The following is a 27,137-nucleotide window of genomic DNA, read 5'->3' as shown; positions in this document are numbered from 1 at the left end:
GCTTGCAGCCTGATGTACTGGACGATATTTATTATCCCCAGAGTTATATCTGTGGGCCTCCAGAAGTGACTGCAGAATCCCTGGGAGCTGGGGGTTACAGCTGGGCGGGGTGAGGGAAGAGGAGCCTAGCCCGAGATGCTTCCTCCCAGCTCTGACGCGACCACCCTAAGGTGCTCCCCTCCCCCACACCTCTGCAGAAACCACCAGCAGTGCATGGGGATGCCACAGGAGGACCTAGAGTGGGAGAGAAGAGCTTCTCGTGAAGGTGGGATTCCGCTCTGTCCTCAGAGAACTCCGTCTCTGACCTTGGCATAGGGCTGGGCTCCGGCTCTGCTTTCAGTCTGAGGCTAGGCAGAGGTCTGGGTGAGCAAGGAGATCCCTTCTCGAAACTATCTCTCTCCCTTCAAACAAAAGCAGTCATTGAGCCGGGCGGTGGTGGCCCACGCCTTTAATCCCAGCACTTGGGAGGCAGAGGCAGGCAGATTTCTGAGATCAAGGCCAGCCTGGTCTACAGAGTGAGTTCCAGGACAGCCAGGACTACACAGAGAAACCCTGTCTCGAAAAAAACAAAACAAAAAAAAAGAATGATTCTTGTTGGATTGCAGGCCGAGCGTTGGGCACCCAACTTTGTGTGGCACTTGGAAATAAATGCACGCTCTCCAGGTCCCGAATCCAACTTGTCCTCCTTAGGGAAGACGTCCACCATTGCTAGGAAGACAGTTACAGGCTGGGCTCAGCTCTGGGGTTTACCTTTCCTAGGGACAGGAGAAAAGAGGGCCCGACCCTTGAATTCCTCATAGTTCAGACCTCGCATCGCCTCTCCGGGAGAAGCTGCTATGTTCGTGGCAGCCGCCAGGTGGCGATAGAGACGCGCCCATCGGCTCAGGCTGGGCGGGGCTGTACCTTCCTATGCGGAAGGCTGCAGGGGAGACGCCCACAGAGCCATTTGGGAGGAGGAATTCTGTGTTCTAAAAGACAAAATATCCCAGGCCTGGTGGTGAAGGCCTTTAATCCTAACACCTAGGAAGCAGAGTCAGGCAGGTCTCTATCAGATTGAGGGCAGCCTGGTCTACCTAGTGAGTTCCAAGACAGCCAGGGCTATGTAGATATGTAAAGAGATTCTGTCTAGACGGCCTGAGTTTGATCCTCGGGATGCATACGAAAACCTGGACTCAGGGCCATGCATCTGTAACCCCAGAACGCGTACAGCAGGATGAGCGAAAGAGACCTGAGAATCTTCAGGAAACTTGCTGGCTCATTGGCCAGCTAAGCATGGAGTAGGGGAAGAGCAGTCGTAGAAAAGAGATACAGAAAACGTTTATGTGCTGGATGTGTCAGCGTTGTGGCACATCCCTTTAACACTGGCATACAGCCGGCAGTCTCTACAGGGCACCAAGAGTTCAGCTTTTCAAATGAGCGCTGGGTACCTAAATCAAGTCCCATTGTATTTTACCTACCAACATATATGATGGTCTCATATAGCCTAGGCTACCCCTCAAACTCTGTGTAATCCTTGCTCTCCTAGAGCTCCCTATGTACACTAGGCTAGCTTTGAACTCACAGAGATCAACCTCTCACTGCCTATGGACTGCTGGGATTATAAGTATGTGCTAGCATACTTGGGATTTCCAGGTTTCTGATTATATAGTCTGTAGCCCAGGCTGGCCTCAGATGGGTATCATTCCTTTTCCTTCAGCTTCCTAAGGGCAGGGATCACACACCTTTGAGCTGATTCAGACCCCCGCCCGCATGGATTTTACCTCCAAATGTAGCTCAAGACACCAACTCCGTTTTCCCTGCTTTGGTTTAAGAGACTCTGGGTCTACTCCAGTGCTGTGTGATTTCATAAAAGTTTGCAGCTTCTCTGGGCTCCCACGCACCACGTAGGCACAAGGAAGGGACTGTAGCTGCTTCGACCTGTGGGAGTTGGAGAATCTTGTTTTCCTGGATCTCACTGGATTTAGAAAAATCAAAATTGGCCGAAGCCTTTCATAACTCTATCCGGGTCAGAAGCAGCCGTCTCTGCTCTGCTGAATTCCCAGAGCCCTCTGCAGTGGGAGACAAAGAGTGGGGGTAGACACGACACAAACTGGGGAGCAAACGCAGGCAACTGCAGGGTCTCTTCTCCCCAGAACCTCAGGCTCTGAAACAAGCCAGCTTCCCTGCAAGCTCCGCCCGTGCTCCTGACCTCAGAGCCTGGAGCTCTCCAGATTGGTCCATCTCCGGTAGATCCCACCTACAGCTAGCACAAAGAAAGTGGCACACTTTGCCACACCCACTTCTCCAGGCCACGCCCAAGATATCAAGGTGTGGTCTAGGCCTCAAACCACGCACCAAGGTTTCCCCAAGTCACCATTGTGCTCATGAACTAAGTCCCCTCTTTTCTTTTTGTTTTGGACACAGGCTGGCCTGGAACTAATTGTGTAACAGAGGTCAACACATTTCTGGTCTGCCTGCCTCCTCCCCCGACGTGCTGAGAGTACTGGCTTGTGCCACCACATTTAGGAGACAGATGTGGGACATTGAACCCAGGTTCTTGGGCATGCGCACTCTACCGACTGAGCTCCAGTCCCAGTTTTTTGTTTTTCTGTTCTTGGAATCTCAATATGGCATAGAACTCATTGTAATCCTGCCTCAGCCTCCCAAGTGCTTGGATTAGAGTGGGTGTCCCTGAACAGGGTTTAGTTTTTGTTTTGGCTTGGTTTTGGTTTTTCCAGACAGGTTTTCTCTGTGTAGCCCTGGCTGTCCTGGAACTCACTCTGTAGACCAGGCTGTCCTCGAACTCAGAAATCCACCTGCCTCTGCCTCCCAAGTGCTGGGATTAAAGGCGTGCGCCACCACCGCCTGGCTAGCTTTTGTTTTTAATGTTATAACTGTGTTATTAGACTTGATCTATGGGGAGGCCTGGAGCCAGCTCCTGCATCGTGTGTGTGTGTGTGTGTGTGTGTGTGTGTGTGTGTGTGTGTAGATACAAGGATACAGGCCAGAGAAGCACATGTGAGCCTGGAGTTTGGCTGAGAGCTAACAGGTCTCAGAGTTCTCCTGTCTCCACAGCATTATAGATCCAGTGGCAGCCAAACCTGGTTTCCCTCATGGATGCTGGGGATTTGAACTCAGTTCCTTGTGCTCGTGCCTCAAGCGTCTTACCCACCGAGGCATCTGCCCAGGTCCTCCTATGTCCTAATGACATGTCACTCGGCTCTTTCTGTTCACAGCTTGCCTGGTTGAGGTGATAATTTCTAAAGGTACAAACAACAATTTGGAATCTGGGCATGCTTGTGCGTGCCTGAAATCCCAGCACTGGCGAGGAGGGGACAGGGTCAGGATTTGGCTGCATGAGGCACTGACCGAGGAAGGGAAGCAGGGAGACCCCGTAGGTGGCCCAGCAGGTAAAGGTGTGTGCTGCCAGGCCTGCCAACCTCAGTTTGAGCCCTGGAACCCTCATAGTGGAGAGAACTCATTCTCGAAAAATGTTCTCTGATCTCTACGTATGTTACCAAGGTGCATGTGTGTGTGAGCACACACACATATGCACACACACACACATGCGCACACACACATGCACACACACACACAAACACACTGAAGCAGAACAAAACAAATCAAAGACAGAGCTAGGTGGGGGCATGCACTTTTAATCTCAGCACTCAGGATTCAGAGGCAGGCAGATCTTTGAGAGTTGGAGGCTAGGAGCTAGCCTGGTCTACAGAGTGAATTCCAGGACAGCCAAGACTTCAAAAGCAAAATGTGACTGAGAATGGCCTTGAACTCTTGTTTCTCCTGTCTCCACTCCAGAGTACTGTGGTTTCAACACAAAGAAACCTTGTCTCGAAAACATAAAAACAGCCAGGCAGTGGTGGCGCACGCCTTTAATCCCAGCACTTGGGAGGCAGAGGCAGGTGGATTTCTGAGTTCGAGGCCAGCCTGGTCTACAGAGTGAGTTCCAGGACAGCCAGGACTACACAGAGAAACCCTATATTGAAAAACAAAAAACAAACAAAAAAAAAGAAAAAAGAAAAACAAACACACACCCAAAACCCCACAAGCAAAGAAAGGGAACAAAGGCAGGAGTCTTCTGTTTGAAGCTAAGTTTGGCAATGACTCACAACCAGAGAGAATAAAAGTCAGAAACTCAGGTGGCCATGTTGAATTTCAAGTGACCCAGGGAAAAGAAATCACCCATTGTCTGATTCAGAGAAACCCATAGATGAACATAACAACCCCACTTTCCAGTCAGGCCAGTTTAAACCACCAGGTACTGAAGTTCTTTGCTTTAACTATACTCAGGTATCTTCCTCTTGAATGTCCTTACTCTTCACCTCCCAAGGTTCCTCCTTCTCTAAAGCCCCTCCCCGTGCAGCAGAAAACCCCACCCTGATTAGATCTTTAAGTTAGGAAAAAGTAAAGATTTGTCTATCTATCTATCCATCCATGTATCTATCTATCATCTACCTATCTATCTATCCATCTATCATCTATCTATCTATCTGTCTGTCTGTCTGTCTATCTATCTATCGTCTCACTGTACATTGGAGTGCTGAGATCAAAGGCCTGTGCCACCACTGCCCAGTTTATGTACCTTATATGTACATGTGCATGTACACTTGCACACCAGAAGAGGGCATCAGATCCCATTAAAGATGGCTGTGAGTCGCCATGTGGGTGCTTGGAATTAAATCGAGGTCCTCCAGGTGAGAACAGCCAGTGTTCTTAACCTGAGTCATCTTTCCAGCCCCTGTTAAGTGAGGCTTACTGTAAATTTTTCTTCCTGCTGCCATTTTTCTCTCTAGTTGCTTCTTTCTTTGTTCATTTTGTGGTGCTAGAATTCCAAACCAAGTCCTAGGCCACGCAGAGCCTGTGCCGTGGCGAGAGATGGTCCAACGGCTAAGAGCAGCTACTGCTCTTGCAGAGGGCTCCAGGGGATCTGACGCCCTCTGCTGGCCTCCACAGGTACCTGCATGCATGCACCACCCCAAGATAGATAGATAGATAGATAGATAGATAGATAGATAGATAGATAGATAGATACATACATACATACATACATACATACATACATACATGCATTTACATTTAAAAGTAAAGTAAATCCTCTATTTTGTTTTTTTTTTTTTTGTTTTTTGTTTTTTGTTTTTTTCGAGACAAGGTTTCTCTGTGTAGCCCTGGCTGTCCTGGAACTCACTCTGTAGACCAGGCTGGCCTCGAGCTCAGAAATCCACCTGTCTCTGCCTCCCAAGTGCTGGGATTAAAGGCGTGCGCCACCACCGCCCGACTTTTTTTCTTTTTTCTTTTTTTTTTTTTAAAGTAAATCCTCAAAAAAAAAAAAAAACCATTCATTCATTCATTTAGTGACAAGGTCTCATGTATCACGGACTGGCTTCAAACCCCATACACATCTTGGCTGGCCTTGTGCGCCTTCCTCTGCCTCCACTCCGAGTGCTGGGGTTACAGGCTTGGACCACTATGTCTTATGATTTCTAATTTTTTAATTTGTTTTTGTTTTTTTGACACAGGGTCTCTCTATGTAGTCTTGGCTGACCTGGAATTTGCCAAGTAGACCAGGCTGGCCTTGAACTCACAGAGATCCTCCTGCCTCTGCCTCCTGAGTGCTGGGATTAAAGGAATGTGCCATCACACCCAGGTTGTTAGTCTTTGTTTGTTTGAGAAGCCTAAACTATCTCTAAAAAGGAAAAGATGGGTCTGGGGAGGTGACTCAGCGGGTAACGTTTACCTGTATCTGTGTCCAGCCACGTGAGTTGGAGAAACAAGTCAACAGGTAAGAGCGCTTGCTGCTTCCCAGAAGACCTGAGGTCAGTTCCCAGCATTTACATCCGGTGGCTCACAACTGCCTGTAATCCCAGTTCCAGGGGACCTCACACCATCTTCTGGTCTTCACAGGCACCACATTCATGTGGCATACTTTCTCTCTCTCTCTCTCTCTCTCTCTCTCTCTCTCTCTCTCTCTGTCTCTCTCTCTCTCTCTCTCACACACACACACACACACACACACTCAGAGGTATCACATACATGTGGCATACACTCACACACACACACACGTGTACACATAAATAAGAAATTAAAAATAAATTATTTTGTAAAACAGTAAAAAGGCTGGGGTGTGGCTCAGTGGTGGAGCCCCTGCCTTTTCAGAATCCCTGAGTGCAGTGTCTAACAAAACAGAAAACAATTTTAGGCTCCAGATAGCCTTGGCTGTTCTGAAACTTGCTCTTTGACCAGACTGAGTGTGAACTCACAAGTGCTGCTGGGATTAAAGGCATGTTACTACCACCTGGCTTCTTTCTCTCTCTCTCTCTCTCTCTCTCTCTCTCTCTCTCTCTCTCTCTCTCTTCTTTCTCTCTATTATTTGAGACAGGTTCTCATGTAGCCCAGGTTGGCCTCAAACTAACCACAGACCCCAGATTTGTTATTAACTCCTCATGTGTGTGCCTCTTCCCAATGCTGGGATAGCACTGTATGCCCTTGGGTCTGGTTTGTCCGGGTGGTGGGGCTGGAATCCAGGACCTCCAGCCTGCTAGTCCAGCACTCACTGCCTGAGCTAGCCTCAGTCCAGATCACATGACTCAGCAGGCCTCTCACATATCCCCAGGGAACACGTCTACCCCGGGGGAGGCCATGATGACTTAGGATCTGTGAGGATCAGAAAGAGCTGGGCCTGGGATCCTGAAAACTGACTAGTGCTACTGGGGTGGGGTTGGGTGGGGGTCGGGACGGGATTTGTTCTGTTGCAGATAATAGCTAAACCTATGATCAGAGGCTGGTGCAGGCCTGGAGCCACAGTCCTGGTGTGGTTCTGCCCTCTGTTGAAGGGCTTCCTTCTGGTTGTTTGTCCCCTTACCTTGCACTTGACTCATGAAAGAGAAGGGCAGGTGCCTTTGCTGGGGTCACTGGACTGGGATGATGCCTGTGAAGCTGGAGACTCTGCCCTAGCCGGTGCACCCCGCCTGGCTCTAAGATACACCATTGCTCAAAGATAACTGCTCTCAGCCGTGCATGGTGCCACATGCCCCTGATTTCAAGGCTAAGGAAGTTCAGATGACAAGACTGTGAGTCTGAGGACTGTGTAGGCCTACACAGTGATGAGGTGCTGAGAGGAAAGACAGGGTGAAATAAGAGAGGGGAGGAGGGACTAAGAGGGGGAAGGATAGAAGGCGGCGGGAGGAGGGAGGAAGAGATGGAGGGAGGGATGTTTCTGAAGGCCCCTCTCTCTATATGCTAGGCGAGTGCTTTACCAATGAGATATTCTCCAAGTAAACTTTAACGGAAAAGTTTTCTTTTAGATTTTATTTTAAATTTATGTGTGTATTGTGTGTCTGTGTATAGGTTCACACACATGAGTATATTGCTTGTGGAGGCCAGAAGCTGTCTTTGGGGATGGACATGGGATTTATGGGTGATGTGAGCCAACTGATGCTGGGAATTAAACCCAGGTTCTCTAGAAGAGCAGGAAATGCTCTTAACCACTGAGCCATCTTTCCAAAGATTTTGTGTTGTTTTTTTGTTTTTTTTTTGGTTTTTTTTGTTTTTTGTTTTTTTGCTTTTTTTCGAGACAGGGTTTCTCTGTATAGCCCTGGCTGTCCTAGAACTCACTCTGTAGACCAGGCTGGCCTCGAACTCAGAAATCCGCCTGTCTCTGCCTCCCAAGTGCTGGGATTAAAGGTGTGCGCCACCACCACCCGGCCAGATTTTGTGTTTTAATTATGTGTATTTTATGTGTCTGTATATGGATTGGTATGTGCATGTGAATGCAGGTGTCCTTGATGGCCAGAAGAGGGCGCTGTAGTCCCCAGAGCCGGAGTTTTAGGTGGTTGGGAGGTGCCTAAGGTGGGTGCTAAGAACTGAACTCAGGTCCTTTGCAAGGGTGTCAAGCACTTTTAACCTCTGAGCCATCTGTCCAGCCCCTTAAATAGTTTCGAAAGTCCTAGTCCACTCTAAGTCACAGCTTTCCTCCCAGGGGGGAGGTTTCTGTGCCTGTTGGTCTCTATTGCTGCTTACGAGGCCTCCAGGGCTTCACTAAACGAGATTTGAGGAGGTGGAGGAAATCAGAACCCATTGTTCAGCATCTGGGGCTGGAGAGATGGCTCAGGGGTTAAGAGCACTGGTTGTGTTCAATCCCCAGCGCCTACACAGGGGCTCACAACTGTCTAACTCCAAATCCAGGGGATCTGATGCGCTCTTCTGATGTCCATGGGTGGCAGGTACACACATGGTACACAAGCATAATTCTAAGCACAACACCACACACATAGAATAAAAACCTGCTGTTTTTCCAATCCCTCCTCCCCCTCTCCTTTTTCATTCCTTGAGGACCCCCCTCTTTCTCCTCTCTTCTCAGAGTGCCCCCCCAACCTGAAGCCTGTCTCCTCCAAAGATCTGGGGATCTCATTAAGAGAGAACCAGGGCTCAGGCTTCAGGTCTTTCCTGTGGAAGAGGCCTTCCTTTCCAAACCTCCCTGGATGTGAAGAGAAACAGCTGGCTGTGATTGCAGCTCAGCCAAGAAAACAAAACAACTGTTTCCAGGCCTGTTTCCTCCTGAGGCAGGAGGATCATGCCAGGATTTCCTGAGGCTGGTCTGACTCCGCAGCAGGAGGTCTGGCTGCTCATTCCATACCTCTGGCTTGCTGGGTAACCTCAGGCAAGTCTCTTGCCCTCTCTGAGCTGTGAGTGGGCACAAGGTTTGGGAGTTAGATGGCCTGGGAGGTGTCATTCACCCAGGGCCAGTAAGTCATGTAGGGGTCACCACTAGCTACAGATCCTCCAGCCACCTGGCTGATAGTAGTGGTGGTAGGTTTGTGGTGTGTGTGTGTGCACATGTGTGCGTGTGTGCATGTGTGTGTGTGTACTTGAATGCTGGTGTCTGCGGAGCCTGGATGCTTTGGAGCTGGAGTTACCCTCCATAGCAACACCAGTTCTAAGAGGCACCATGCCTTCTTCTGCCCCCTTCATGTACCAGGCAGGTGTGCATTCATACATGCAAGTAAAACACTCATACACATAAAATAAATAAACCTAAAGCCAGGCAGTGGTGGTGCACACCTCTAATCCCAGCACTCAGGAGGCAGAGGCAGATGAATCTTTATGAGTTTGAGGCCAGCCTGGTCTACAGAGTGAGTTTTAGGATAGCTAAGGACACACGTACGCGCGCGCGCGCACACACACACACACACATCCTGTCTTGAAAAAAAATTAAATAATAAATCAATAAATCTAGATGTATGTTAAAGTAATTTTTTAAACAAAAAATATGAACATGCAAGATCCCAAGAACCCACATCAAATGCCAGGTGGCTGTGGTGGCTGTGGTGGCTGTGGTGGCTGTGGTGGCCCATTTATAATCCTAGCACTCAGAAGGTGAGACAACAGATCCCCAAAGCTAGCTGGTTAGCTAGACCAACCCAATCAGTGAGCTCCAGGCTCAGCAAAGAGACCAAGCTTAGGAAATAGAGAGTAATTGCACAGGACACGCAGCATCTACCTTTGACCTACACACACTGGGGAGGCAGAGACCAGCGGACCTCTGCAACTTACACTCACTGGCCAGCTAGACTGCTCTATTTGGAAAGTTTCATACCTGACAAACGACACTGTGATCTTCCTCTGACGTCTGCGTGCACACATGTATACTCAAGTGGATCCTCTGACCTCTGCGTGCACACAGGTACACTCACAGGGATCCTCTGATGTCTGTGTGCACACACACACAGGTACACTCACAGGGATCCTCTGACGTCTGCGTGCACACACATGTACACTCACATGGATCCTCTGATGTCTGCGTGCACACACGTACACTCACACAGAAAAAGAACAAAGTTAAGGGCTGGGGGAGGCAACTCAGTTGGCAGCATGCTTGGGTGTGGTGCTACACACCTGGGGTTCTAGGCTAGCCTTAGCTACATAGTATGTTTAAGGCCAATTCAGTATACTAAAGACCTTCTCTGTCTCAACAAAAGGAGTCAGGCATGGCAGCACATGTCTGTAATTCCAGAAACTTCAGGAGCCTAGTCAAGACTAACCTGGACTACATTGAGAGACCCTGTTTCCAAAACTAGCCAAGGGTGCTGAGGCAGGAGGATCATTTTGAGTTTGAGGCCAGTCTGGGTTTAGTATGAGACTCTGTCTCAAAAACCCTGGGTGAGTAAGATGACTCAGTAGGTCAAAGCAGTTGTCACACAAGCCCGACAACCTGGATTCCATCCCTGGAAGCCAGGCAGAAAATCATGGATTTCATGGTGTGCAGCTGAAATCTTCGGTGAAATGGGACGTGGAGGCAGGAGAATTGCTAAGAAGATCTGAACATCCTCTGGCTAGTTTGAAGGATCCAAAGCAAGGAAAGCAAAAGACATGATATATATGTATCATACACACACACACACACACACACACACACGTGTGTGTGTGTGTGTGTGTGTGTGTAGAAGGGAAAACTGACTCTTTAAAAATTGTCCTGTACTTGAATACAGTGGGATATACACAGGCACACACACAGAGAGACAGAGACACACAGGCACATACACACAGACACACACAGACACACACAGCTACAGACAGACATAGACACATACAGACACACAGCCACACAGCCACACATAGACACAGAGACAGCTACAGACAGACACAGAGACACACACATACACATACAGACACACATATATGCACAGGCACACACACACATACACACACAGAGAGACTGAGATTAAAATTAAGAATTTTGGGGTTGTTTTTTTTTGAGACAAGGTTTCTCCGTGTAGCCCTGGCTGTCCTGGAACTTGTTCTGTAGACCAGCCTGGGCTCAAACTCAGAAATCAGCCTCTCCCTGCTTCCCAAGAGCTGAGATCAAAGATGTACACCACCACCACCCAGCAAGATTGGGATTAAAACAACATAACAATCCAACAACACTGCAAGACAATAAATACCAACAATGAAACCCAAAGGGGTCTATTTGGGCGAGAACTGCGTAGGAAAACTGAGTCTGAGGTAATTTTCTCTAATGCAACCCACACATTTAATGTTAGGTTGAGGCTCACAGGCTAGGGCTGAGGCAGCCTCACCGATTCTGAGGCACTGATTCTGAGGTCAAGGATCTCTGCTGCGTTGGCTGTGGTAAGAGAGTGACTGACAAATGGGATATCTCAGGCAGCATTTTGAGAGAAGGATGTGCTAGTGCCCATCTGTAATCCTAAAACTCGGGAGGTGAAGGCAGGAGGATTAAGAGTTCAAGTCTAAGCCGGGCGGTGGTGGCGCACGCCTTTAATCCCAGCACTCGGGAGGCAGAGGCAGGCGGATTTCTGAGTTCGAGGCCAGCCTGGTCTACAGAGTGAGTTCCAGGACAGCCCGGGCTATACAGAGAAACCCTGTCTCGAAAAACCAAAAAAAAAAAAAAAAAAAGAGTTCAAGTCTAGTCTCTGACCCAGATTGAGTTTGACAGCCTGGGCTACATGAGACCTTGTCTCAAAAACCAATACATAAATAAATACAGAAGTTGAAGGATCCTGATTTAGGAGGTCAGGGAGGTGTGATGTCGGGAGCCCAGCAGCCACCTCAGGATCCTAAAGCTATTTGTTAAGGACACCAAACACAGGGCAGTGGAGAATATTCTAGAGTCCTTTCCCGGGTACATTTCTAGTTACCCAGCCCTGGGAATCCCCTACTTGGGGGCTTTCTTGTTTCTCATCATAATTCCTTGTCTTCCGGTTTAGTCAACAAACTGGACTTTTCCGTGTCTCCAATTTCAGCTCTCCTGAGACAGAAAGGGGAGTTCCCTTAGCCACCTGGGGAAGCTGACAGGCTAGACCCCAGCCAGCCTATCTGCTCTTTCCTGTAAACTAGAAAAAAAAACCACCTCACGGGTGTTGAGGCTACCGGGCTAGACTGTGGTTCTGACTTTCAACAGCTGTACGTGGAGCCTTGAGGAAGGACACCGAGGTTGTGGAGAATGGGTGCGTCTCAGACCTCCCCGGGCTGCAGTTACACGCAGTGGGTTCTGGGAGCCAAGCTTGTTCCCTTGTTCCTCTGCAAGAATCTCAAGTACTCTTTTTTTTTTTTTTTTTCCTTTCTTGAGACAGTCCTGGAACTCCCTTTGTAGACCAGGCTGGCCTCGAACCAAAAGACCTGCCCACCATGTCTGGCTAGTTTTCTCTGTTGAACACCAGAAGAGTGCCCAGAGTTTATTGGATCTGGGAAAACGATGCTGGCTTCCGGAAACTGTCTCTGCTTGCCCCAGCTTAGGGAGGAACTGTCTGAGGGACAGGCACTTCGAAGGACAGACGGGGCCCTAGGCCAGACACTGGGCCCCAGCTCACCAGAAGAGGAGACCTGAAGGTCTCTGAGGGGGTTAGCTGGGGTGGCTGCCAGGTAGGCACGGCCAAGGCCTGGCACCAGCCAGTGGCCCCTCTTCTGGCAGAGGTATCTTGGCATGAGCCTGGCTCTGCCCATGACACTAAAGTGCCCTCTTAATTAACCAGGTTCTTGCCAAGCACTGGCTGAGATTGCCTTGTTTAAAAGAATTCACCTTGGGCCTGGCACAGATCAGGAGGGTGGACGGCCCGGTGTTTTGTCTTTCTTCTAGGGGAGCTGGGCTCAAGGCTGGGCTCCCAGGGCCAGCCCAGAATTCTCCCTCAGAAACCACAGCCTGGATACTGAGCATGATGGGAGGTGCCTGTAATCCCAGAATTTCAGACCGGAAGATTGTTGACAATTTGAGGCCAACCTTGACTAAATTGGGAGCCCCTATCTCTACACACTTCCTCTGTCCCTGGAAATCCTGGAGGGTCTGGGAAAGATGGCTCAGTGGTTAAGGGCACTTGCTGCTTTTGCAGGAGACCCAAGTTTGGTCCCCAGCATCTACATCTTGGTGGGTCACAGCTGTCTCTAGCTCCAGTTTTGGGCACTCAGGCACCTTCTTCTGGCCTCCAAGACACTTCCGTTCACACGTGTCCACACATGCGTGTGTATATATACACACACACAGACACACATATCCCATAAATAAAAATAAAATACATATTTTTTATTGGATATTTTATTTATTTACATTTCAGATGTTATCCCCTTTCCAAAATAAAGTAAATCTTAAAAACAATGACAACAACATATGCTGGACGTGGTGGTGAGCCCGACATGGTGGTGCAAGCTATATGGTAGTGAGCCGGACATGGTGGTTGGTGTACTCAGCTTTGAGGAGGTAGAGGTAGGAGGATTGAGACTTGGAAGTTAGCCTGAGATAGGAGACCCTGTCTCAGGATAGGCTGGAGGCTGCCTCTGCCCTTTGACCTCTATTTCTTTTTCCTCATGTGTGCATGTGTGTGTGTGTGCATATTTGTAAGAATATGTATATATATAAATAATACATACACACACACACACATGTTTGGTTTGCTTTTTTTTTTTTTTTTTGGTTTCTCTGTGTAGCCCTGGCTGTCCTGGAACTCACTCTGTAGACTAGGCTAGCCTCGAACTCTCGAACTCAGAAATCCGCCTGCCTCTGGCTCCCAAGCGCTGGGATTAAAGGCGTGTGCCACCACTGCCTGGCTTTTGTGTGTGTGTGTGTGTGTGTGGTTTTTTCAAGATAGTGTTTATCTTACTCTGTAGATCAGGCTGGCCTTGAACTGAGAGATCTGCCTGCCTCTGCCTCCTGAGTGCTGGGATTAAAGGCTTGAGCCATCATAGCCCAGCTTCCTTATTTATTTATTTATTTATTTATTTATTTATTTATATTTTATGTGGATGTTTTGCCTGCAGTATGTCTGAGTGAGGGAGTAGCCGGAGTTACAGACAGTTGTGAGCTGCCACCTAAGTACTGGGGATTGAATCTGGGTCCTCCGGAAGAACAGTCTGGGCTCTTAACCGATGAGCCATCTCTCGAGCTGTCCTTATTTATTTTTAAGACAGGGTCTCTTCAGGCAGGCCTGAAACTCACTATTAGTCAAGGACCTCGAACCCCAAGTGCTGGGGTGACAGATCTGCACCTCTCCTGGCTTATGCAGCGCTAGGGATGGAACCCAGGGCTTCACACACCGGGTAAGCACTCTCTGGCTATATAGTCCTGGCTGGCCTCCTCTGCTCCATCCCCCTGCCTCAGCCTCCTGTGTACTTAGATGAAGGTGTGTGCTACACACCCAGCTGGATTCTCATGGTGATCACATCCTTGGCTAGGGCACAGTCTGATGACTCTAACTGGAGTCACTGGGCAGGTTTGGTGTCTACTTCGGGGTGGGAGGGGTGTGTGTGGCACATTTTAAGACCCAGGTAGAAGGTCATGCTTGTCCATTCAACTCTGCTACCTGGAAAGTCAGCTCACAGCTGCCGTCCAGAACCAGGGAGGGTGGAGCAGCAGGAGAAGCGAGGTTCAAGGCCAGCTTGGGTTACATGAGATTCTGTCTCAAAAAGACCAAACTAGGGGCTGGGAAGATGGTCAGAAAATGCTTTCTGAGCTAGCGAGGGAACCTGAGTTTCATCCTGGAACTCATATTAAAAAGCTGGCTATGGCCAGGTGGTGCACACCTTTAATCCCAGCACTCAGGAGACAGAGGCAGGCAGATATCTGAGTTCAAGGCCAGCCTGGTCTACAGACTGAGTTCCAGGACAGCCAGGGCTATAGAGAAAAACCCTGTCTTGGAAAACAAAACAAACAACCAAACAAAACAAAAAAGCTGGGTGTGGCTAAATGCACATGTAATCCCAGTGCTGGTAAACAGAGGCAGGGGGATACATTTCTTTGATTCGACAGTCTGTCTAGTCTAATCTGTGAGCTCTAGGTTTGGGGAGACATTCTTGTCAAATAAATGCAAGCAGGTGACACCTGAGGAAAGACACCCAAGGCTGATGTGTGGGCAAGTGTGCACACACACACCACACCACAGCAAACAAAAAGTAACAAAAACAAAACTATATTTTGTTGTTGTCATTGTTGTTAAATTTCCTTTGTTCTATGTGTATGGGTACTTCACCTGCATGAATGTCTGGATCATATACATGCCTGGTACTCTCAGAGGGCGTCCCCTACAACTGGAGTTACAGATGATTGTGAGTGACCCTGTGGTTTCTGGGAATTTAACTCGGATCCTCTGAAGGGCAGGTAGTACTCTTGATTGCTGGGCCACAGACACCGCCCTCTAACCCCATATTTTATAAGATCTACCAGGCCAGAAAACTCGGGGCCAGGTCCTGTTTGTTGTATCCAGGCCTCAGTTTCCTGGAAGGCAAAGAATAAGTAGGTACATTGTTAGTGGAGACAGCAATGGTAGTGACAGCCTAGTCTATCCTCTTGGTCAGAGGGAGGCAGGCTGGGAGTCACTCAGGGCCTGGGGGCAAAGCCCAGCTGGGTCTGGGGCCGTGGGGACTCAGTCAGGCAGGAAGTGGGTCCTAGAGTTGGCCCCTCCTACTTCCTAAGCTCTGATGGCCAAGTGGTGCCAGTGGTACCAGGCTGCCTTGAGGGGCCCTCAGAGCAGGTGACCACAGAGCCACAAAGAGGCTATTCATGGCCTCTGGTTCACGAGGCTGCCCCTTTATTGAGGGCTTGAACCACAGAAGGCTGTGTGGTCTGTGGGGAAGCTAGTTCTGAGCTGTCTGGCCAGCTATAGTAATCAATTTCTCTCTCTCTCTCTCTCTCTCTCTCTCTCTCTCTCTCTCTCTCTCTCTCTCCCTCTTTCTCTTCCTCTCTGTCTCTCTGTCTCTCTGTCTCTCTGTCTCTCTCTCTGTCTCTCTCGTGTATGTGTATACATGGTACTTTTTTCTATCTATTTTTGTATCTATCTATCTATCTGTCTGTCTGTCTGTCTGTATGTGTGTAAGTATGTATGTACATACCTACATGCATACCCGAGGCAGATTTCATGTAGCCCAGGCTAGCCTTACCAGATTTCATAGCGGAGGATGGTCTTGCACTTCAGACCCCGCCCCCGTCTCTACCTCTTGTACCCCCATGCCTAGTTTACAAAATTCTGTGGTTAGAATCCAGATTTTCACTATCAATTGAGTCACATCTCCGGCTACATTCAATCTGCTTTCCTTTGCATTCTTATTTATTTGTGTGTCTGTGTGTGTGTGTCTGTGTGTATTTATGTGTGTGTCTCTGTGTGTGTGTGTGTCTGTGTGTGTTTGTGTGTGTGTCTGTGTGTGTGTCTGTGTGTGTGTCTGTGTGCATGTGTCTGTGTGTGTGTGTGTGTCTGTGTGTGTGTCTGTGTGCATGTGTCTGTGTGTGTCTGTGTGTGTCTGTGTGTGTGTGTGTCTGTGTGTGTGTGTATATGTGTGTCTGTGTGTGTGTGTGCGCGTGTGTGTGATGTATGCCATGGGGCTTCTGTGGAGTTCTGAGGACAGCTTGTTGAAGTCAGTTCTCACCTTCCACCATATGGGTCCCAGGAACTGGGGTCGGCAAGCCTGGTGGGAAGTGCCTTTTCCTGCTGAGCCGCCTTGCTGGCTGACTTCTTTGCCCTTTTGAATTAGGGTCTCATGTAGACAAGTAGACAAGGCTGGCCTTTCATGCACGACACAGCCAAGGTTTGCTTTGAACTTCTCAATGTCTTGCCTCTATCCAGCAGGTTCTGAGATTTCAGGCCTGTGCTATGACATGTCCAGGTTCTTTGTTGGTTTGTTCATTTTTTTTGTGTTTGTTCTGTTGTTTTTCAACACAGGGTTTCTCTGTGTAGCCCTGGCTGTCCTTGTACTCCCTCTGTAGATCAGGTTGGCCTTGAATTCAGAGATCCTCCTGCCTCTGCCTTCCGCCGCTGTACAGCTTAAGCCCAGCTTCTCATTTGGTGGCTGGAAATGTCCCTGCCTCCGTCTCTCTCCAGCTGCCCAGCACTGATGTCTGATTGAGAGCAGGGGAAACTGAGGTCCTGCTGGGACGAGGTCACACGCAGCTGTGAGCAGCTCTGCTGTGCTGCCCTCCTGGGACAGCCTCTCAGGCCAGGCCTTCTGTGTCCTCGGCTACTGCAGCGGTGGAAAGCTGACACAGCCTTGCAGCTAGGAGCTCCTGAAAAGTGTGACTGAGATTTCCAGGAAAGCCAAGAGGTGAGAGACTGCAAAGTTGGGGTGATAAGGGGGTGCCCATCAAGCTGTAGCGCAGAGCCTTGGTATGGGCTGAGCATCCCTGTCATCTCAGCAGGAGGATCAGGAGTTCAAGGTCATCCTCAGCTACATAGTAAGTCTATGGAGCTAGCCTGGGCTATGTAGACCCCATCACAAAAAAATCAGTAAAGAAAAAAAAATCTTGTGACAACCTGGGAGCTGGAGGGGTGGGTAGATGTGCTGTGTAGCCCAGGGGGTCACTACTGGTCCCTTTGGAAGTCCCTGCTCTGCAGTGGCAGAAATAGGGGATCATGGGGAGTCTGGAAGCCCTCCAGGAGTCCTCCTTCAGGGAACTAAGTTCAAGGCAGGTGTCAGGGAGCAGGGCAGCCTGTCCCTGTGGCTTTATTTCCTGTCTGGGGCAAGTGCCGGGCAAGGCATCCAGCCAGAAGCAGCTCAGGCCTGACCTCCACTAAGTGCTCTGTTTTGTGCTGCGCTCTCATCTCAGCAAGGATCAGGTGGCACTTGGGTCCCCATGGGATCCAGGGACACAGTGTCCATGTCCCCATCTTTCCCCAGAGGGACCTGGGGCAGGGCCGAAGAGGAGATCTTGTGATGTGTACAGGTCTAGCTCATCTCTCCTAGGACTCGGGTGTCAGGACTGGGGACACATGGGGAAGGTGTGACATAGAGCAGGCTGGAGCTCCATGTGGCTCTTTATTAGACATGCCTACAACAGCAGCAGAGACACAGCAGTGACAATAACAGCCTTACTCCCAACTATGGTTACTATACCCAGCCAACTGCAGAACTCCCAGCCATAAGGACATCCCATTTTCCTTTCTCAGGAGTTTACCAGAGAGACCTCACCCCCGAGCCTTCACCTCATCTAGAGCAAACATTTATATCACCCATGTTTGCTCAGAGAAGAGCATAGAGGGGCCTCCCTATCACCAGAGGAAGAGGCATTCAATCTGAAGACACACAACCGTGCACGTGCATGTGTGTATACGTGCCTCTGTGTGTGTGTGTATATTTGGTACAGATCCAAGCACAGAAAAGTGAGAAACACTGAGGCTGGTGATTGACGGACGGGCTCATTGAGGGTCTGGTTCGAGCCAGCTACTGTATGAATACTATGCTGTTCTGGAAGGGAATGAAGGAGCTACTGTTTCTAACAAAGAATGGCTACTAAGACGTATGAAGGAATGGTGGGACAGTAAGCACTTACAGTCCAAGCCCAAGACCTGAATTCAATTCCTGGAACCCAAGGAAAAAAACAGGTGTGGTCAAGCGTGGTGGCACACGCCTTTAGTCTCTGAGTTCAAGTCCAGCCAGGAATACATAGCAAAACTTTCCCTCAAGAAAAAAGATGAGAGCCTTTCTCATAAAACCAAAAGCAAAAAAGCAAAACATGAGGTGGTACCTCAGCTGTAGAGTCCTTATCTAGACTCCCCCAGTGAGGGGCTGGGGTGTGGCCCAGTAACAGGCTGCTCACCTAACATGTTCAAGGCCGTGACTTTCATTGAAAGCATCACAAAACAAACAAAACCATCCGTGGGGTTGATATATATCCTTGTTTGCTCGGCTCCATTTAAAGAGCAACACCTGGAAGATCTCTAGCTAGTGGTGGAGGGGGAGGGTGGGAACAGGGCGTCGAAGGTTGTTTCATCCTTTGTATTTGAACTGTGTGGCTGTGGACGTATTATCTGCTCCCAAGGCTGGCACATGAAATGATAACAATGAAGGCTTCGGTTCTGCTGAAACGAACCTCAATCCTCCACAGACGACCTCACCCAGAGCCCGATGGAAGTCCCCTAACATTTAAGCCTCTGTTCTGAGGGCTGGACCCAAACTCAGCTTAAGGGAAAAACCCAAGGAGCCTCTCTGTGGTATCCTTCCATAACACTCTGTCTGCATGTGTGTGTGTGTGTGTGCGCGCGTGTGTACGTGTGTATGCATGAGTGTGTACTGTGTGCATGTGTGTGATCATGTGTGTATGTGCATGTGTCCATATGTGTGTACCTGTGTGTATGCATCCATGTGTGTACATGTGAATATATGGATGTGTGTATGTGCATGTATGTATACTGTGTGCATGTGTTTATGTGTGTGAACGTGTGCTCATGTGAGCGTGTGTGTACATGTGCACATGTGTGTATAGCTCTCCACCTTAGGTTTTTTTTTTTGTTTGTTTTTGTTTTTTGGAGGCAGGGTTTCTCTGTGTAGCCCTGGCTGTCCTGGAACTCACTCTGTAGACCAGGCTGGCCTCGAACTCAGAAATCCACCTGCCTCTGCCTCCCAAGTGCTGGGATTAAAGGCGTGCACCACCACTGTCCGGCTCCACCTTAGTTTTATTGTCTGTGTATGAGTGACTCTGGGCACTGTAGGCCACGGCATGTGTGTGGAGGACAGAGAACAACTTGTGAGAGTCACTCTCTTCTCCACTGTGTGGGTCTAAGACCCACTGTAGGTATTCAGGCTTGGATACAAGCGTCTTCACTTGCTGAGACATCTTGTTGGTTGGTTCCTCCATTTTGTTAAAAACATTTTTTTTGTTGTTGTTATTTAAGACAGGGTCTCGCTATGTAGTTCCATCTATCCTGGAATTTGCTCTGTAGACCAGGCTGGCATCAAAATCAGAGATTTACCCGCCTCTGCCTCCCAAGTGCCGGGATTGAAGGTGTGCACAACCAGCACACCGTCCAGTTTAACATTCTAAAAAGAGTTGTGGGTGCAGGAATTTGAGGAGGCCAGAAGAGACTTGGATCTCTTGGAACTGGGGTTAGAAGGGGTTGTGGGCTTTCACGGGTGCTGAGGACCTTGGGTCCTCTAGAAGAGCTGATACCTTAGCTTTGAGTTTCTCATAGTGAAGCTGAAGTCCGCTGACTTGGCTGGGCTGACTGGTCGGGGACCCCAGGGATCCTGTTTCCAGCTCCCCAGAGTGGGGTTTTAGATGTACGCCGTATGCCTAGCTTTATATGCAAGTGTTAGTGATCCCAACTTGCTTACTTATGTTTACACAACTGGCCTTTTGATGACTGAGCCATCTCCCCAGATCTTTTTTTCTCTTTTGCATACACACACACACACACACACACACACACACACACACACACATATGCATGCATGAAGGGAGAGGGGGCATTTGGGTACCACAGTGTCTAAGATGGGGAAGTGTCAGAAGAAAACATGAAGGAGTTAGTTTCGCCTTCCATCGTGACGGTCCAGAGACTGAATTCAGCCCTTCAGCCTGGGAGCATGACTTTACCCTCCGAGCCTTTGCTCTAGCTCCTGGCTTTGGGTTTTTGAGGCAAAGTTTCATATAGCCTAGGCTGGCCTGGCATTCAAGGTCATTGCGGAAGCCTAGGATGACGGTTCTAGGTAAAGGTTCTCTTGCTTTTACCTCTGGTGTGCTGATGTTAGCATTACCACACCCAGGCACCCCGAGTAGCTTGAGCCTAAAGTTTGGGAAGACAGCCTGCACACCCGTGCCCTGACGTGATGCTCAATGACTAATCAATACCAAGCATTTATGGAGCCCTGACACATAGCACACATTGCCTTAGCAGCCTGGTAATGAGGCTGACTTGTCCGATTCTGCCCAAGATGCTCCTGGGTTAAACAGGTTTGAACAGAGGACCGGATTGCAGGGCACCCCCCAGTATAGGGTTCTGGGTGTTAATACCTCCAGTCTTCTGACCTGCTTCCCCAAGGCTGGTCTTAAATTCATAGCAATCCTCCTGCCCCTGCCTCTCAAGTTCTGGGATTACGAGTGTGACTCAGGAGTGTGTCCAGGAATATGTGTCTTTACTACTGAAGAAGGAGACTCAGAGAGTCCAGTAATCTATGCAAAGTCCCAGGCCAGAGAGGGCGGCTAGCTATCAACCTCATTCTTGGTGACCTTTCCTGTGACCTCTAAGGGAGGAACTTGATTTCCCAGCAAGGATGCTAAGGGCTTGTCAGGACTGACCTTTGGTTATGAGGAAACTATGCCATCTACCCTTCTTCTTTGATGGTCCCTGGAGGGGACGGCCTGGGACAGGGATCTGTTTCAACACAGGTCACCCTGAGGACTGGTCAGCTTCAGTACCCTGCCCAGCCTGTGGCTGGGAAGGGCCAGGGCCCAGATCTTGTGGGCAGCCTGTGGTAGGGCCAGCATTCCAGGGGCCTGCCTGGCATGTGGGGAATGTCCTAGGAGAAGTCCTGGCCTTCCAGAAACTCAAAGGGAAGTGTTCTTACATGGGGTGGGTGGGTGGTGGGAGGTGGTGTTTGTGGGAATGTCCCTCTGGTGTGGAACCCTGAGGGGCTGAAGTTAAGAGTTACATTGGGGCTGTGCCATGCCAGGGAGCTGAACCCGCTTTTCTGATGTCTTCATAAACAGAGACCGCTATGCCTGCCTTACCCACCCTGCTTCCTGGTAGAGCAGCACCCCAGGGCTTGAGCATCACCAGGGTGGGGACTTTTGTTGGTCACTGACTTGGGCCACAATCCCCACAATTTATTCAGAGTCAGCAGGGTAGCTGTAGTCTATGCTGGCCCTGGAATAGAAACCTCAGTTTCTGCTCAGGAGGCCCAGGTATAAGGCCTTCGAGAAACCCTGAGGCGGGTGGGGCAGGTAGGGCTCTGCGTGTGTCTCTCTAGAACTTAATCTCCTTTCCACCCCCAGACCCCTGTTTCCAGCCATATCTTCTGGAGTCCATGGGCTGTAAGGCTACTTCCTGGTACACCCTTGACCTTCCCTCCATCCCGAACGGATCGTTACCTTAAACCTGGTCCTTCCCATCGACTGGGTTTGGGGGTGGGGGTGCTCCAGGGTGGCCTCAGAGCACGAGAAAGTTCGGGATCAGCCATCTACTGTAGACAACGACTGTGGAGGAACAGTTAAATGGACTAGCAAACACGAATACGCCAGAGGCAGAAGGATTGCTGTGAGTTCGAGTCCAACCTGAGCCACACATATACTTTAAGCCTAGTCTGGGCTACAGAGTGAGACCCCGTCTTAAACCCCCAGAAAAACCCGCAGGGGAAGCACAGGGGCCCGGGCGCGCGCTGCAGAGCCCCCTCCCCTGGCAGGCCCGGGTAGAGGCGTGGCCTAACACTGTGACGTCACCCGCCTATAAAATCCAGGGCGCCGCCGGGCTGGCTTTGTGGAGAGCTGCAGCGGGCTAAGCCGTGCTGAACAAAGGAGGTCGGGCACAGCCACCCAAGATCCCGGGGCCACCGGGCCGCCCTCCGCCACCATGACCGCCAACGGCACGACCGAGGCTGTGCAGATCCAGTTCGGGCTCATCAGCTGCGGCAACAAGTACCTGACAGCCGAGGCGTTCGGGTTCAAGGTGAACGCATCGGCTAGTAGCTTGAAGAAGAAGCAGATCTGGACGCTGGAGCAACCTCCCGATGAGGCGGGCAGCGCGGCCGTGTGTCTGCGCAGCCACCTGGGTCGCTACCTGGCCGCCGACAAGGATGGCAACGTGACCTGCGAGCGCGAGGTGCCCGACGGCGACTGCCGCTTCCTCGTCGTGGCGCACGACGACGGCCGCTGGTCGCTGCAGTCCGAGGCGCACCGGCGCTACTTCGGCGGCACCGAGGACCGCCTGTCGTGCTTCGCGCAGAGCGTGTCGCCGGCCGAGAAGTGGAGCGTGCACATCGCCATGCACCCGCAGGTCAACATCTACAGCGTCACCCGCAAGCGCTACGCGCATCTGAGCGCGCGACCGGCCGACGAGATCGCCGTAGACCGCGACGTGCCTTGGGGCGTCGACTCGCTCATCACCTTGGCCTTCCAGGACCAGCGCTACAGCGTGCAGACGTCCGACCACCGCTTCCTGCGCCACGACGGGCGCCTTGTGGCGCGGCCCGAGCCCGCCACGGGCTTCACGCTGGAGTTCCGCTCCGGCAAGGTGGCCTTTCGCGACTGCGAAGGTCGCTACCTGGCTCCGTCCGGGCCCAGCGGCACCCTCAAGGCTGGCAAGGCCACCAAGGTGGGCAAAGATGAGCTCTTCGCCCTGGAACAGAGCTGCGCTCAGGTGGTGCTGCAGGCGGCCAACGAGAGGAACGTGTCCACGCGCCAGGGTGAGTTGGGGACATGTCCCCTCCCTTGGGTCCCGACCCAGTGCACAAAAGCATCTCTGCACTCCTGCATCCTTCTGTTTCCCTATCTCCTCCTGGGCTCTCTTTAGGCGCACAGGCCTCTGGGCTCCGCCATGGGACTTCTATTTAGAAAGACCAGGTCTCACTATATAGCCTTGGCTATCCTGGAACTCGCTATGTAGACCGGGCAGGCCCTGAACTCGCAGAAATCTTCCTGTCTCTGTCTCTTGTGCTGGGATTAAAGGCATGTAGCACCCCTCTGCCCGGAACCTGGGCTTCTGGGAGGAGTTGACGAGGGGACGGGGATTCGGCCTAGCACATCCTAAAGCAATACTGTCCACCTCCCCCACCCCTGGCTGGGGGCGTGGGGCTCCCTAGACCTAGTTTAGACCTCTGTTTCCTCTTCCTTCCTAGTCTGAGCCGCCCCCATTCGTGAGCTGATCCTCTAGGATAGGCTGTCCCAGGTCTTGGAGAGGAAGGGTTCCTCCCCCCAACCCCCCGTTCATTTCCTCGTGCGTCCTCTCCCGTTTCGCGGGCCTTTGGCTGGAGGGCCAGGGGACAGTCACCCCTGCCCTCCCCGCCTTAACTGGCGAGATAGAAGAGGTTGGAGGGACTTTTGATCCCGGCGGGGTGTGCTGGGCGGGGTTGGCCCTGAGACGGGGGGGGGGTGGGGGGGGGAGATGTCCGCAGGGGCTTCCCCTCCCCCACCTCCCCTCGCCAAGGCCTGGCGCTCTGGGCCGCGGCCTTTGTGAGCAGGGGGGCGGGTCGCCACGGCTGGGCCCTCCCTCGTCCCCTTTGTCCTGCTAAGGCTCTGCAGATGGGAAAACCAGATGCGCGGAGCTGGGGGAGGGGATCGGCTTAGGCGGGTCCCTCTGCGGAGGAGCCACCCCCAACCCTCCAGGCGTTGTCCCTGGTCCAGGGTTCAGTGAGGAGGCGCGGAGTGAAGTCGCCTGGTTCTTCCTTCGCACCCCGGCGGCAGGCGGCGTGGCGCGAGTGGCTGCCCGCCAGGCGCCCTGCCCTCCCGTGCATGCCTCGCGGTTCGGCACTCGGCAGAGTGTCCCTCCAAAAGCCTCTACCCTCGAGTGAACCGGTGCCCAAGGCCTCTCTGGCTGGGAACAATCGTTTGCAACTCTATCTGTCCCCATCCAGGGCCTCTAGCAGGCTGGCAGGCCATTTCCGACCGGCATGGGCATGGCACAAGTAGGCGCCTCCTTTCTGGCGTAACCCCCTACTTTCCAAAGGGTCTTTGCTGCCTGCTGGCAGGGGCTTGTGAGATCTCGCTTCCTTGGTTGGGAAATTGGACCCCAGGCTTTAGAGATAGCTGGACCGGAGCCAGTCTGTGGAGAGGAAGACCCCCTCCCCCAATGCAGAGGGCAAAGCCTTGGGTGGGGCCTGCCTGAGTTTGGCTGAATTAACGTTCAGAAAGGTGCAACCATTTGCTTACTGTTACACAGTAAGTCAACAACATGCTGAACTGGGTGTACTTAATTCCAGAATGTTCTCTCATTTTACACACACACACACACACACACACACACACACACCACATACACCAATGAACCATAGCTTCTCTTGTTTCACAATGCTGGTCGAGAGGGTCAGAGTTCTCACCTGTTTAGCAAACATTGGTATACAAGGAGCAGTTAACGTCCTTTGGGAATGTGACTGGTATGTAAACCAAAAGATTGGGGATACAGGATCGGGGTAGTACATTATAAGGATCTGGGATCCTTTCTGAGGATCCAAGAGCTGCCTCAGAAGAGTTAACAGAAATGAGCATGCATCAAGTTTATGGACCAGTCTTGCAGGCAGGGGCCACAGCAAAGGCCCGGAGGCGGGGAGGTGCAGATAGAGAAGCCTTGCATATCTAGGAGGAAGGTTGGGATTTGGGACTGGAGGGAACTTTGTAGAAGCCGGGTCCTTTCTAGCCTAGAGACCAGCTTCTGCTTACAGAGCTGTGTCCAAGGCTTGTGCCCTGGGGAAGGGTAGGCAAGGCACGGGTGACTTGGGCCCTTGGGGCCTGGAAGGAGCTAGAGGGTGTGTTTTGCGTGCCTGGACAGGTCCCCTTCTCTGAGGGTGCCATGATTGTATGATTCACACTGATGCGGCAGGAGGGGGCGGAAATTGAAGGAGTTGAAAGGATGAGAATCTGAAGGGAACTCGGGGTCACAGACCTCTTCTGCACTGATATGTACGGGTCTAAGTCTCATTCCCCTGTCAGCCAATTCTTCCCCAGGCATTTTGAGGGTGAGAGGCTGGGTGGGTGTGCCGGGGAGGCCATTTTGGGCAGGCCTGCGTGGCAGGGAGGCGGGGTGGGGCTGGGCTTTGGGAAACACGTGTTGAGAACGACTAGCCAGGAATAGGGGGAGGGAAGGCGCAATCTGGGGTTGTGAATCATTCATGCAGATTTGCTGCTTCCTGCTCCCTGGCCTCAGTTTCCCCATCTGTAAAACACGGAGGTACTTTGAACCAGGCTATGTCCCTGGGAGGTGGAGCTCCCATGAGAGCAGGATTCGGGGGAGGGTCTTTTCCTCCTTGCTCCTCCGGACCCTCACCGGCCCCTGCTGGCCCAAGGAGACCCCGTGCTGTGTCGCCCCACATTGCCCATTCTGATTTACATGTTTGGTTCTAAGGATGCTTTCAAAGGATTTTTGTCCCCATCAATTCAAGGGTGACTGGCTGAAGAGTGACAGGTGAGGCTGGCCTTTGTAGGGTATCTGATGGCTCCTTTCTTGGGGCAAGGAATGGCTTGGTTTTGAGCACTGTATGACTTTGGGATGTGATGTCCTGGAGGGTTCTAAGCTAAACTGCCTGCTGGGTTGTGGGGATTGTTTATTTCGAACAAAGCGAGGGACTCTGGCAAACAGCTAAGCCCAGGAAGGGGGTTGCAGGTTGGAGGACCCTCTGAGTCACCACAGAGACGCCTAGGAAGCTGGAAGACAGCCACGCCCCCTCCCTGGGCTCCTAGGAGCCTGTGACTCAGGTTTTCTGTGCTGCTGCAGCTGAAAAAAAAAAAGCCCACAGAAAATCTGTTACCATAGCAACGCAGCTCCAATGTGATTCCAAGGCCAAGTGGGGCCTTTCCCCCTGGCTGAGCCTTAGAGGGCCCATTCAGGAAGGGGGCTAACTTCTCTTTCCTGCTGAGATGGGAGGGCCCAGCATCTCCTTGACAACAGGCCCTCATGTCCTTTCACGGTCCCAACAGAATTGAGAGGTGGTCTTTTTTGGCAAGGGAGGGAAACTGAGGCAGAGAGAGAAGACATTCACCTAAGGGTACCTGACTCACTCTATGATCTTGTTATCAAAAAGTGGATGCGCCAGGCCCCTTTGTCCCAGTACCTGGAGATGAGACCCAGATGGTGGCCTGGGTGAGGCCCTTTTTGTCCTCCGTCTGGATGTCTCATTTTTCAGAGGTACTGTGAGGTTAAAGGTTTGTGTATGTCCACAGCACTGAGCTGTTTTGAACTCAGTGCCCATGATGTCTTGGGCCAGGGCCTCCCCTTTGTGTGAGGGAAGCTAGCATGCTGGGAAGCTCTGAGTCCTTTACCCCACCCACTTTATTTTTAGTTTTTGTCTTGTAGCCCATCTGGCTTCCAACTCTCCATTCTCCTGCCTCAGTCTCTGAGGTGCTGGGATGAGAGACATGAGCCACCACAGGCTTCTGGTCTCCTCTTGATGGCCTTCTTGGGATGCTGGAGTGCCTGGGAGGGCCTTTTCTTTTCTTTTCTTTTCTTTTCTTTTCTCTTCCTTTCTTTTCTTTTCTTTTCTTTTCTTTTCTTTCCTTTTCTAGACTGGGTTTCTCTGTGTAGCCCTGAAACTCCCTATGTAGACCAGGCTGGTCTCCAGTGCTGGGGATAAAGGCATGTGTCACCATTGTGTCAGCATCTCTTGTGGGGCTTTTCTTTATTTGTGGGAATGTGAGGATAAAACCTGAGGCCTTGTGCATGACAGGCAGGGGCTCTACCACTGAGTCACACCCCAGCCCCTCACTGGGGGATTCTAGGCAGGGGCTCTACCAC

At 51.1% G+C, this 27,137-nt stretch overlaps 1 protein-coding gene across 1 annotated transcript in view; it reads left to right on the top strand.

Moving 5' to 3' along the window:
- The first annotated feature begins 22,145 nt into the window (after nucleotides 1-22,145).
- The window catches only part of Fscn1 (fascin actin-bundling protein 1), a 13,019-nt gene continuing 8,027 nt past the window's right edge, over nucleotides 22,146-27,137 (top strand). The window contains exon 1 of the mRNA XM_028756089.1: nucleotides 22,146-23,100. Coding sequence (XP_028611922.1) covers nucleotides 22,269-23,100 — 832 coding nt within the window. The 5' untranslated portion in view covers nucleotides 22,146-22,268. The remainder of the gene's footprint in view (nucleotides 23,101-27,137) is intronic.

This window comes from Grammomys surdaster, unplaced genomic scaffold (genome assembly GCF_004785775.1).
Source record: "Grammomys surdaster isolate TR1022 unplaced genomic scaffold, NIH_TR_1.0 126109, whole genome shotgun sequence".
In the NCBI taxonomy this organism is placed as follows: Eukaryota; Metazoa; Chordata; class Mammalia; order Rodentia; family Muridae; genus Grammomys; species Grammomys surdaster.
This window is presented reverse-complemented; position numbering and strand designations above follow the sequence as displayed.